Source organism: Malus sylvestris, chromosome 4 (genome assembly GCF_916048215.2).
Source record: "Malus sylvestris chromosome 4, drMalSylv7.2, whole genome shotgun sequence".
Lineage (NCBI taxonomy): Eukaryota > Viridiplantae > Streptophyta > Magnoliopsida > Rosales > Rosaceae > Malus > Malus sylvestris.
The window spans coordinates 19,551,692-19,565,268 of NC_062263.1; the positions used below are offsets into that span (position 1 = coordinate 19,551,692).

At 36.2% G+C, this 13,577-nt stretch overlaps 1 protein-coding gene across 1 annotated transcript; it reads right to left on the minus strand.

Annotated features, from left to right (window-relative positions):
* Positions 1-7,021: 7,021 nt before the first annotated feature.
* On the minus strand, positions 7,022-11,461 carry LOC126620198 (ras-related protein RABE1a). The gene is made up of 8 exons (XM_050288704.1): positions 11,238-11,461; positions 9,601-9,673; positions 9,405-9,505; positions 8,411-8,476; positions 8,025-8,122; positions 7,877-7,939; positions 7,694-7,786; positions 7,022-7,309 (listed from the first exon to the last, which is right to left on the minus strand). The coding sequence occupies exons 1-8, from the start codon at positions 11,308-11,310 to the stop codon at positions 7,229-7,231; spliced, it is 648 nt and encodes a 215-aa protein (XP_050144661.1). The 5' UTR covers positions 11,311-11,461; the 3' UTR covers positions 7,022-7,228.
* Positions 11,462-13,577: the final 2,116 nt, after the last annotated feature.

Below are 13,577 nucleotides of genomic sequence, written 5' to 3' on the forward strand. Positions count from 1 at the left end.
AAATTTTGAGCTACTAACACTAGATGCGCCAACTATTTTCACCAAGGTTATTCATCTGATGATGTGTCTGTACACATGTCAATATCTTACTTATCAAAAGTAAATAAAAATTAGAGCGGAATTAGATTTGAATAAATGGTGGACAAACACATTATTTGACAACGAAAGTTGGTGAAAACATGAGATGTGCTCGCATTACTCAGTTGGAGGTAGCACTATGAGTGTGTGTATATATATATATATATATCAGTTTAATTATTTCATAATGTTTAATAATGTGTGAAATATTGGTAACCGAAGAAAAGGCCAGTTTTACAGTAAAAAACTATGAACATCCAAAGTTCCCACTATTCATTGTTTTTTACAAACTTTAATCAATGGGCTTGTTTCCTTGTGCTTTAGCATGATTCATCTGTAGACTGGGCACTACTATTATTAAGCTAAATGGCTAAACAAACTCCTATCTGGAACCCATTAGATCATTTAGTTTAGAGAATGTGGGTCCTTGTGCCACTCAACAATTATGGGGAGTACTGTGTATGATGCTCAGGTATATGCACTGTGGCCAATTGACATACATACAATAGATTTTAGGTTCAAATCTTCTGCTTATGTCAGAGCATTTCTAACAATATCAATCTATGATGGAATACGATTCGACACAAGGTGACATAAAATCATCAACAGTTGAATAGATCCAACTCCGTTATTTTGGACTCTATGTGTTCGGTTTTTACACTTCATAATGAATTGTCTTAAGTATATTATGAATTATAGACTTAGAAGATTTAATGGTTTTCCCAATTAAAGTGGTTTTTCCAATTAGAGTGGTTTTCTCAATTGGAGATATTTCCCCAATTGAATTTGTTTACCCAATTGAAGTTTGTTTACCCAATTTAAATTGTCTACCCAATTTATTATTTTCCCAATTAGAGTTAGTTTCTCAATTGGAGAATGATTCATAACTAGATTCCAATTAGTATTAGTATTCTTACTGAAGAAGACCTTTATATGTTTATATAAATGGGCTATTGTACTAGTTTTGAATTAGAGTAAAACAATAAGTTGTATACCACTCAAGGAGTCGAAGTGAAAGAAAAGCAAAGTGTGTGCAAGAGAAAAGAAAAGAGATAAAGAGTGTATTTCTTGTTCTTGTTCTTTCAGATTTTTCGTCAAGTCTTAATTCAAGAAATTTGGCAAGATTATCCGTTGTACTCACTATTGATAGAGTGAATTATTGTTGTTGCTGCACTATGGACTTAGGCACATATAGTCAAACCACGTTAATTCTTGGTGTAATTTATCTTGGTTATTTTGTTTTCGATTTCTTGAATTTTGTTTTGTTTTTTGCATTCTTAAACACAACATTCACAACAAGTGATATATGAGCCTGGTTTGGCTGATATTCGTTTAAAATGGAGGTTGCGACCTACTTTAAATGGGTTACGTGGAAATCAAGAGGAAGACATGCTTTACTGAAGGTGTTAAGAGTATGTCTAATGATGATTGGACCAAGATGAAGATGAGCGATGTTTTCTGGCAAAGATGTCTATAATTGCCTTTGCCAATGATGATGATAGTTCTGATCAGGGGGAGCCTGGTCAAGAGATGTTCGATCAGGGGAGTCTGTTCATGGGTGTTGCGATCAGGGGAAGCCTAGTCAAGAGAAGTTTAATCAAGAGGATCTTGGTTAAAAAAGAGTTCAATCAAAGGTAGTCTGGTCATAAGTAGTTCAATTAGGGGGAGCTTGGTTATGAGTAGTTCGATTAGGGAGAGTCTAATCATGAGTAGTTCAATTGGGAGAGCCTGATTATGATAAGTTTGGTCAATGGTGCTTGGCCAAGAGGAGAGCAATCCTATTTTGTGACACCTTCCTCATGGTCTAGAGGGGTGATTATTGGGATTTTCCCGCCCATGATGAGTTGTCCTAAGTCTATTAGGAATTATAGACTTAGAAGATATAGTGGTTTGCCCAATTGAAGTGGTTTTCCCAATTGGAGTGGTTTTCTCAATTGGAATTGTTTTCCCAATTGAAGTTGTTTCCCGAGTTGAAGTTGTTTACCTAATTGAAGTTTGTTTACCCAGTTTAAATTGTTTACCTAATATAAATTGCCCAATTTATATTGTTTTTCCAATTGGAGTTAGTTTCTCAATTGGAGAAGGATTCATAACTAGATTCCAATTAGAATTAGTAATCCTTACTGAAAAAGACCTTTATATGTTTATATAAAGGGGCTATTGCACTAGTTTTGAATTGGAGCAAAACAATAAGTTGTATAGCACTCAAGGATTCAGAGTGAGAGAAAAGCAAAGTGTGTGCGAGAGAAAAGAAAAAAAGATAAAGAGTGTATTTTTTTGTTCTTGTTCTTTTAGGTTTTTCGTCAAGTATTAATTCTAGAGATTTGGCAAGATTATCTGTTGTACTCATTATCGATATCGTAAAAGATTGTTGTTTCTGCCCCATGGACATAGGCACATATAGCCAAACGACGTTAATTCTTGGTGTGATTTGTCTTAGTATTTTGTTTTCGATTTTTCAAGTTTTGTTCTGTTTTTCCCATTCTTAAACACAATAATCACAACACTGTGATCCAAGAAAATTATGCTAACATACCGTTTGATATAATTCAACAGTGAAGGAGAAAATAAAACAATAAAAGTTAAATGGCCTCATTCTTTGGATTAAAATGAGATTCTAAGTTCAAATTTTCTGCTTGTCCCATAGCACCTCCAAGACTCCAACTACACTAGTATATGAATGCGTAACATTCTTCATAACAAAACTTGAATACAAGTTGACACAAGAAGACGTAAATTAATCAGCAATTGAATTAGATTTATAAGTCAGGTTCTTCTGGACTCTATGATTCAAGGAAATTGTCATCACCTACCATTTGATCTAATCCAATGGTGCAAGAGAAAGGAAAACAACAAAAGTTAATGACCTCATCCATTGAATTAGATCGAACGGTAGGTGACTACAATTTTCCTAGACCATAAGGTGCAGGAGAACATGATTGTTAGATTTATATCCCAATTTGGTGATATATGATTGATTCTGTTTGATGTAAATACACCCACTAGCAAAGTGATTTTCTCAATATAGAAAAGAATTTCCTCCTAATTTTTCCAGTAGGGTTTGTTCATAGAGATCAAAGAATAACAAGCTCATGAGTGATCAGTATATTTGTGGTTGAAAAGTGGGGAATTAAACATGGGTGGCATCTGAGTAGGCAACGAAGAATCGGTTGGAATTTGATGGCAGGCAGACCAGCATTAGAATCCCTACAAGACCAGACATATGAGAGAGTACCACTGCAACTTTAATTTTTCATCTTTCCATTCACAAGTGCCACGATATATGAATATATGACAGCATCCATCCAGAATATGGGCCAAAGAAGAAATGACAGAAGTGGGCAGTGGAATCTGAGTAAGAGTGAGCCACAACAACGTGATTGCTATTACCTTGGGTAAATCCCACTGAGGAAAAATTGTCTAATTTCTGAATAAATACCCACCCTCGAGGAGAAAACCACAGCCATGAAAAGCCTTGCTCTCTATTAAACATGCCACGTAATGGAGTGAATTTGTCCTATAACTGGGAATATCACGTGACCATTTCACATTATGGAGAGAATCCGCTCAAAATATAATCGGAATATATCTTCTTGTGTCTACAATATTCATGTGATTGGTCCATGTAATTGATCAATTAGAAGAATATGTGAAAGAATAATGAGAATGAGAAAGAGTAATGAGAATGAGATGATAGGATAATCCGAGCTACTAACTGATTAGGCCAATCGTTCATTGAGCAATTACACAAAATTTATACAAGATGTTGAGAATAAATCCCAGGTTAATAGAGGAGGGATCTTGCATGGCTTATAAGTAAGTTAGGTTACTTCCCATATTACCAATTAATTTTATAGTAAAACCTCAATTTTTTTTACTTTTCATATAATATTAGAACCACAACAAACCTAAGATAAGTAAGGTTACAAGGAAATCTAAACAGCTTGATAGGCAAGCTACAAGTTACAAGCAACACACCAAATCCATTCTTGCATTGTAAGATATTTACCTGGTATGATCAATATATATACTACATACATCTGTAAATGAGGGGGTATATATCTCATTGTGTCACCGTCATATACATGGATATTCTCTAGTGATGAAATGAGTTTTGGAGATAAAAGGAGATATGTTACCGACAGGACAAAACATTTATCCACTTAATAAGCATATGACCCATTACTCGAAAGTTTTCTCCACATGGGAATATATATTTACTGACAATACAACAGATCACTTAGGTCCGTTTGGTATTGTTCTTTTTCACCAAACTTGCTTTACTTTAAAATTAAGCAATAAAAAGGGTTTGATAAAAATAAAATATTCTACTTATTTTTAAAGCAACAACCTCCAGATAGTAGTTTTTACAAGTAGCTTGTAGATTACTTTTAAAAGCTGCGTTTATATAAAGCAGAGTGGAACCTTTAATGAATACTTTAAATTCATGTAATGTCCTCATTAATTTTTAAAAATTACATTATTTATCTTTTCTACACACATTCTCTCCATTAGAGAACAAATTGACCGCCTATCACTACATCTATTAACCTTACATCATTACCGTCATTACTACCATCGTTGTTACCACTACTACGACCACCATCGTCACCAGCACCATTACCACAACTACAACCGTCACCACCACCACCACCACACCCACCACAGTAACTGCCACCATAACCACCATCACTTGTGTCTTTGACTCTAGCACCATTTTCACATATGCACCACACCATGTTATTGGTACCAACACCATACCCCCATTGTCGTAGTCATCACCGCCACATGCCCCTGCCAATGTTGTTGTTGCCACCACCTATATTATTATATCCATTTTTTGTCATTATATACAATTATGTTATTTTATATTAAATAATGTTCAACTGTTTTATTTTACAGTTGATTATTCTTAAAGCAAATGAGTTTTTAAAAAACAAACACAGCAATTGCCCTTAGCATGTAGACAAATCTTACGTACATGAAAGGTGAAAAAATGGTTTTGCTTTTGGTCGGTGCTTACGTAAATTATTTAAGCAGGTCTTGAAAGTGAGGGTTGAGGATAACCACAAAGCCTAATGGTCAAACTTCCAAAAGAGATTTTTAAGATAGAAAAATGATAACTTTGAAAAAGGCCATGGCAAAGAGTTCACTCATTGTACACTATTGGAGTGCTTTTTTCCCAATGACACAATTTATACACATTTTTGTATAATTGACACGCCATGACGACGACGGACGTAGTACCACGACTTACTGGAAAAAAATGAGGGACATCACTTAGATCATATTTCCTCGGTAATTCTCTACCCTAACAACAACAGCTCATGTCCTCGTCTTCTTGTGTTTTTTTTTTTTTAGTCAATTCGTGTCCGCAAAAAAAAAAAAAAAAAAAAAAATCAACTTCCGCCAATCACACATTGCCAAAGTAAGCAAAAACACTCACTTATTGCCCTTGTAAGCACTCGCTGAATGAATAATGGAATGCATTTCTCCGTCTTTATTTTTTTTTATTCAAGTAGTTTTCTCCTTTTTCTTTGTTATACTTTATTTGCTTTTCTGGTAATGGCCATGGCCCATGAAATTATCAGCAATTGCATCTTTTGGTCAACTTGTGAAAAAATAAATAATGCAGCTTTACGGTGTAGTGGAAATCTATTAGCTAGCTCTATCGTCTATGGGCAACACATCAGGACAGGAACCCCAAAGTCCTAAAATCTTCCAAATCAAGTAAAGCTAATTTGATGCCATGCCATGCCAGCTTTGGCCAAACAGATTAAAGAGAAAACATGTGTGTGTGTGTTTCATGCCAAATGCACCCAGAACAGTCTAACGCCACAGCACGGCACGGTGAAGTGACTGAAATACGGCAATTTATGGAGCATTTCAGACAAGAAAACATAGAGATGTTGACACTGGGATAAGATGAGGAGATTGATCTTCGTCTTGAAAGGACATTTGAAACAAGACAATGTGGAATAGTATTACGACGACCTAGTCTCACCTTGTACCTTCTTTCACAGGCTCATAGCGTGATCCACGATTGCTAATCAAAACCCTACCTTGACTCCCCACTTCGCACCTACGCTACTTGCGGCCAGAACAAAATACTAACTAGCATTAAGTATAATTGAGAAATGCTAATCTTAGTCGTTAGTTGTCCATGCTGGTACATGACTATAAACCATTGATTGGCGTCGGATTCGCTTCCACGAATATCAATGGTTTAGAACAACCACTACCAGCATGAAAACATATGTTAGTTGTCCACACTCGTACAACATATAAAAAAGAGTTGAGATCCGAAAACACGTACTTTTGACACTCATTTTGTAGGGCCCACTACGTAATGTATTTCAACGATCTAAATCCCTTTTATTTTAGTACATCATTCATAAATCGTCCTCATAAAAAAAATTAGACAAATCCAAAACCATTAAGATATTCATTTGGAATTGATGGATTCTACAAAGAAACACTAAATTTAATCCAACGGTAAGCATGACTTTTGAGGTATGATATAAAAGATAAATGATTAAATCGTTGAAATACATTACGAAATGGGTCTCACAAAAATCGTGTCGAAATATGTATAAAAAACCTATGCCCCAAATCCTAACCCTATAAATAGTATAGTGCTATTCACACCCCTATTTTTACCTCCCTCACACCCTTGTTAATTTTTTTGCCATTGATCTTCTTCAAATTATTCAATCTACCAGCAAAAATTAAGATAAATATGTGAGAAGTGAAAATAAGTGTGTCGACTACCCCTACAGATAATGCTCAAATTCAGTCAAAATGTATCTCGCTTTCTAAGAAAGAAAGACAGGGAGTCGTAAGGATATCTTCGCACCAAAACTTTAAAACAAAGGGTAGTCAATTTCCGTCATGGTTTCTCCAGGAAAATAAAGGAATGAGCGCGAAAGGAGAAAGAGAAAGCTCATGAAAAATCAACTAATATATAATTGACTTGCCAAAATATGAGGATCTACCATTCGCACCCAAATCAGTAGTAATTATCAAATAATGATAAAAGAAAGCGATACAAGCACAAGTAACATAGTTGTGACAAATCAGTTTTTCTCCCCAGCGCGGTGGTTGCGTTTGCCTTGAACATTTACCCATCATATCATGTTCGCCACAGTTTTCAACCGCAACACGCTGATTTTTGGGCAGCTTGAGCAGCCCCAGCTCCCTGGTCTGGTTGATTAATCTTGATTGTCTGAGGCTGCCAAAATCCAACAAATTGGGTTTAATCAAACGGTTGCCAGTGCCACTCAACTCTAGTTGGTAGCAAAGGCTCAATAATGAAGAAACAAATTCGGCACTTTTGGGGGTGACCGACAACCAACTGATCTATGCGCCCACTACCAACTTTGATTTAATTATTGAACAGAAAGAGCTTCTTTAAGCCAGAAAAGACATTCTTTTCCGTTTAAGTATTAAACAGAAAGTGTTTCTAGGGAAAAAAAAAAAAAAAAAAAAAAAAGAATATTTGAAGTATTATGTTAAAAAGATGAGACCAATACCAATAATTTAGTTATAGAAAGGAAACAAGCTACGTATGTATCAGGAGGGAAATGCAGTAATATAAGTGACATGGACATTATACCTCAGCCCTCGAGTCAGTATCGGCGAGTCTTTGCTTGATATCCCTAGCTATTGAAAAGAAGACCTCCTCCACATTCAAATTCGTCTTTGCACTCTGTAATACACAGTAATACACAGCATCTTTTCAGCAAAATGGGAAAAAATCAACTACTTTGTAAGTTAGAAGACACCAAGAGAAACTCACAGTCTCAAAGAATTTGATTCCATATTCGTCAGCAAGTGCTTGACCCTTTGAAGTTGGGACAGCCTGAGAGAAGTCATTTTTGTCAAGACAAGATTGAAGAACCCTGAATCACTCTCAAGAAACATACAAAGAGGGGATGGGAACAAACCCTTTTGCTTTCATCCATGTCAGCCTTGTTACCCACAAGGATCTTGTTGACATTGTCAGAAGCATGCTGTTCTATGTTACGAATCCAATTCCTAATGTCTGCATACAGGTAGAAATATAGCTTGATTACCATGCAGATGTAATAACCAAAAAACGTAAAAAGACCCTAAGAAATTAAAATAAATTCCAACAGTGTGTACAACCCTAATATCAGGAGAAATATACCGTCTTTTTTCAATTTTTTTTTTTTTTTTTTTTTTTTTTTGGAAAAGGAGAAATATACTGTCATCATTTTAACAAAACCTAGATCAATAGAGATCTAGAAAGCTAGGGAGTGGACACATGATGAATGTAAGCATAGGGTGATGTAAGTGATGAAGAAGTTACTGTTAAACGATGACTCATCAGTGACATCATACACGAGCAAAATACCCATGGCTCCACGGTAGTAAGCTGCAGAGACGGAATAATTAATAAGGTTATCAAAATTCTTAGGAAATGAAGGCAAGATTCCAAAAACTATCAATCTAAAAGTAATATGACATCTCAACATCATTAACAGCTTTAGAAGTATTTTGGAGCCGCACTCAAATGGGCGACCAAAAATTAGGACTCATAAGACAAAAGTAAGAGCTGCTGCATAAACTAAATGAGCTAAGGTCCAATTCCAACTCTGACCATTTAATGTGCACACCAGTGTGACCCACAAAAATTAAAAACTGAAAGAAAAATAAGGCCTACAACCAACATATTGAAATGGCCCTAACCATCATGTTTACATAGTTCTTCCGTGCATGTCTCACAACTGTAGCAAGAAGGCAACAGAGAAGCCCTGGAATCATACAAGACCCTTCACATTCAGATTGCCACAAGCCAGCAATATAACAAATATGGAAATATCTTAAATTTAGACCAAAAACCCACTTAGTGAGAGTATTAAGTTTTTTTGCTAGCGGTCTTGCCAACAGATTGGTGCACACCTAACAAAACACTGATCCCAGTGGAGTCAATCCAAACATAGTATCACTGTAAACACACAAGACTATAGAGACACCATGCCCCTTTTTTGACAGGGGACACTAGTAGTAACAGCTTCCAACCTACTCTTTAACAATTAACTTGATCAAATTTACAGCTCCAATTGAATTTCCGAACCAGATACAAGCCCATCTGAGCTTGAAGATAGTTTGTTCTTCTAACTTAGAAACATCAAGATGCAATTTTCGTTAAAACATGCTCCTTCGTGAAGATGCATAACTGATCAACAAGCTTGCAAACACAGCTGTAAGCAGCATATAATCAAACTTCCATTTAGGAGAAAGTTGGACATGGTTAAACATTCAAATTCAATGAAAAAACACTTTGAAGCCACAGAACTAACCAGTTGTAATTGTTCGAAACCGTTCTTGACCAGCAGTATCCCAAATTTGCAATTTAATTCGTTTCCCATCAAGCTCTATGGTCCTTATCTTGAAATCAATACTGTCAAAGAATTACAACTTGGCAAGATTCAGAAACCACTGCAGAAAGAAGAAATAACGAAACCTCAAGCACATTCAAGCACAAATAATTCTTACCCAATGGTTGTAATGAAACTAGTTGTAAAGGACCCATCAGAGAAACGCAGAAGAAGGCAACTCTTACCCACACCTGCAAAGTCGCATAACAAAGAAAACAGAAGGAATTAAACTCAAACTAATGGATGTGGTATACAAGGAAACATAAAACAGAATTGTGGACATGCTCGACATCCTTAATCAATAAAGATATGTCATCGGATCCTAGTAACCCTTGAAAGGCATTTGAAAACAATAAAATCATTGGTTGCCTGATGATATTAAATAGAACTAACCAACCCAACGCAACAAACATTCTCTTAAATTTGAAAAACAAAGAAGTCCAAGGTGTCAGATGGAAGGACACCTTGGGAAATATCAATGAACTAACAAATACATGTTTACAAAACTACTTCACACAGCTAGTGCGTTTCAACCATTAGTTTATATTTTTAGATTGAACCGGTTTCTCAAATATGCATATGTTGGCCAATTGGAGACTACTCAAGGTGTGGTCCCCTAAAAGGAGTCACCCGGTGGTAAAGTTCAACCTTGCAAACTTGCTAAAAATAATGCACTGATGAAAATTTCCATACAACCACGAACACATTATCAAAGGAATTATGCTAAGTGGACTCCTAAGAAAGCAGCATTCATTATATAGATTGACGCAAACATAGCTTCAAACTCCATTAGTCCCAACAGGATTACTTTGAAAATGCATATGGAATATACCTCAAAATAAAGATACCACATGAAATTTTGACTAAAAGAAAAGCTAACTTAGAACTTCAATTAACCAAATCAATCGCAAATCTAACAACTCAGACCACCTATTCGGAAAGTAAATCATTTGATCCTAGTAACCCTTGAAAGGCACTTGAAACAATCAAATCATTGGTTGCCAGATGATAGTAAATAGAACTACCCAACTGAATGCAACAAACAGTCCCTTAAATTTGGTAATGTCCAAGGAGTTCAACGGAACGACACCTTGGGAAAATCAATGAACCAGCATATACATGTTTAAGGCACCACATGATTAAACAGGTAACAGATTTAGGCTCAACTATTGGAGACTCCCCAATGGTGAAGTTCAAGGTAGCAACACTTTGCTAAGAATAATGCACTGGTAACAATCTCATTATCAAATAAATTGTGCTAAGTGGAGTCCTTAGATAGCGACATTCGCTTAATACAAAAACCCGAGCATATGCTCCAAACTCTTGTAGTCCCCCGAATACAATGAAACTATTTATTCTGAAAATGCATACGGAATACACCTGAAATACAAATAACACATGAAATGCAGCTCCAAGGAAGCTAAACTACAACTTCAGCTAACTAAATCAATCACAAATCTAACCATTTCAGCCGCCTAATCGAACGAAGAGGCTAACCAAATCGCAGCCTAAATCTTTCACCTACAATTATTACGCACATCAATCATGTACCTGGAATTAACAGCAACAAAATACGATCTACCAAACAGAAATCGAAATCACAAAATATCCTAAATATGCGCGTCATTTGCCCTAAATCAACCCTAAGATTAGAACGTAAAATTCCCAAACAATATACGATCAAACGACTCCGCAATAACAGATTCCAGTCCAGGAGATGAGAAATTTGGAGAGGGTATAAACGGAAAATCATACCGCTGTCGCCGATCAGGAGGAGCTTAATGAGGTAATCGTAATCGGCTCGAGCTCTGGCAGGTGGAGCAGCCATGGCAAGGATCCCAAAGCCACAAAAATAATAAAAAGGAGAGATTTGATTCGAGGAGGAAGAGAAATACCAGATCAGGAGAGAGAGAGAGAGAGAGAGAGAGAGATCTAAGGAGATGTGAGAGAAAAGAGGAGGGAAGCGGAAGCGGAGTCCTTGTTACGTCAGCAGACTCAGCAGCACCAGTCGGCCGTTGATTTTTTGTTTTTTTATTTGTTTTTATTGTGGTGGGGCAACAGAGTTCCTGGCCGTTGGATTATACGGGAACGAGATCTGAGAGGATGTGAAGCACGCGATTGTACTCGTGATGAGCGTCGGAGATGTTGTGAAATTGTTAGAATTTTTCAGTGGTTTTAAGTGAGTCCGAGGCAAGTTGAATTTGATAATCGACATATATAGTATTACTGATATACTAGTGTGAATTCAATACGTTGATTTCACGTTTATAAGTTTAATATATTGAACTTATGAGTGTATTGGTATCACATTTAAATTTCTTAATTTACTATAAAAATCTGAGTTTCATGTGTTTAATTTATTGATTTCACATTCACTTTTTCAGGTTTAGTGTGGAAGAAAAAAATATTTTCTTCCTTTTATATGTGAGTTGCACATGATTTGTATAGTGATGCTAGTCAAGCATACCATGACAGTGTTACTGAGTATCAACGTTATGGTAACGTTGCTAATATAAAAAGATATTACACTGATATTTGATTAACATTGGTGATATGATGTTAATAATTGGTATTAATACATCAATATAACGTTAAAATGACGTTGATATTTGGTTGCCATATCGTCAGTTGCGTCATCCATGTCTCTTGGTTAGGCCATGCACGGTCCATGGGTGCAGGTGTGAAAATTTGAAACTTGAAACATAAAATTTTACCGGTTAGGTATGGTTTAGTAGTTTTAAGTGAGTCCAATAACTATATTGTGAAATTCCGTTTTTGGATTTCACTGTTATAATCTACGTATTTGCATTATTGAGATTTTATATTATTTTTTAAAAATTTATATTAATTTATTGAATTTAGATTTCAATTAAATTAGTTACCAAGAGTGAAGTTTAGAAAATAATTATTTAAAATTCGTTGACCTTTCGAGGTCACAAGTAACGTTTTTGAATAGATCTTGAAACCACGAACGTATGGACGAAAGCCGTTTGCGAGTCCGGATTCTAACGGTATAGTTATTGACATTTGAAATCATTTACTAAACAATAGTTTTTAATTAATTAAAATCCCATTTTGTGGGAAGGAGGCCCAATGAGAAGAAGAGAGGGAAAGGCAAGGGACCATCAGAAAAAGGAGAGAGAAGGAGAACTATTGAGAAGGAATGAGGGGGAGTGGACGGAAAAGAAAAAAAAATTAAAAAAAAAAAAGAAGAGGGAAGGACTCTCTCTGATCTCTGTTCTTCCGGTGAAAGGGGATGAGTCTCTCTCTCGGTTCACACACTCTCACCTTTCGATTGATGCTGATGTAGATTCGATGGACTCCATGTTGGTCCAATCACTCTGATGCCTTTCAGTTTAGCAAGACTACCAAGAGATTATACATATAAATGGTGAGTAGCATAACAGACGGAAGGCTATAAAATGTGTTTGATATCCATGGGTTAATTCCACATGTCCTACAATATCTGTTGTTCTACGTTTGTGTGTGGTATATGGTTTGTATTGTATAATTGGATTGATGTGATGAAATGCGAGGGCTAGTAGTAGAACATTAACCCATTGTTATAAGGTTTGTTACTTCGAAACATGTTTCAACCCTCGTATCATTATTTCATTCTCGTTTCGTTGAGTCTTTGTACCTTGAAGAACTTGATCCATGTATTGTTTCATTGATTGGTGTTACACATTCTACTCCGCGATTCCGTTGAGTGATGGTCCGGAATTGTATCCTGATCTGGATTCCATTGAGTGATGGTCCAGAATCGTATCCTGGTTTGGATTCCGTTGAGTGATGGCCTGGAATCTTTTCTACTCCGCGATTCTGTTGAATGATGGTCCAGAATCGTATCTACTTGGATTCCGTTGAGAGATGGTCCGAAATCCCTTCTACTTTGCAATTCCGTTGAGTGATGGTCCAGAATCGTATCTACTCGGATTCCGTTGAGTGATGGTCGTATCTACTCGGATTCCGTTGAGAGATGGTCCGGAATCCCTTCTACTCCGCGATTCCGTTGAGTGATGTTTCAGAATCGTATCTAATGGTTATCCATTGTGCTCCGCGATTCCGTTGAGTGATGGTCCGGAATCGTATCCA

Coding starts and splice junctions, on each gene's coding strand:
- LOC126620198 (XM_050288704.1), bottom strand. CDS start 11,310: ATGGCTGCTCCACCTGCCAGAGCTCGAGCCGATTACGATTACCTCATT. Junction 9,506..9,600: donor AGTTTCATTACAACCATTGG/GTAAGAATTATT, acceptor ATTCTTTGACAG/TATTGATTTCAAGATAAGGA. Junction 8,123..8,410: donor TGATGAGTCATCGTTTAACA/GTAACTTCTTCA, acceptor ACCTGTATGCAG/ACATTAGGAATTGGATTCGT.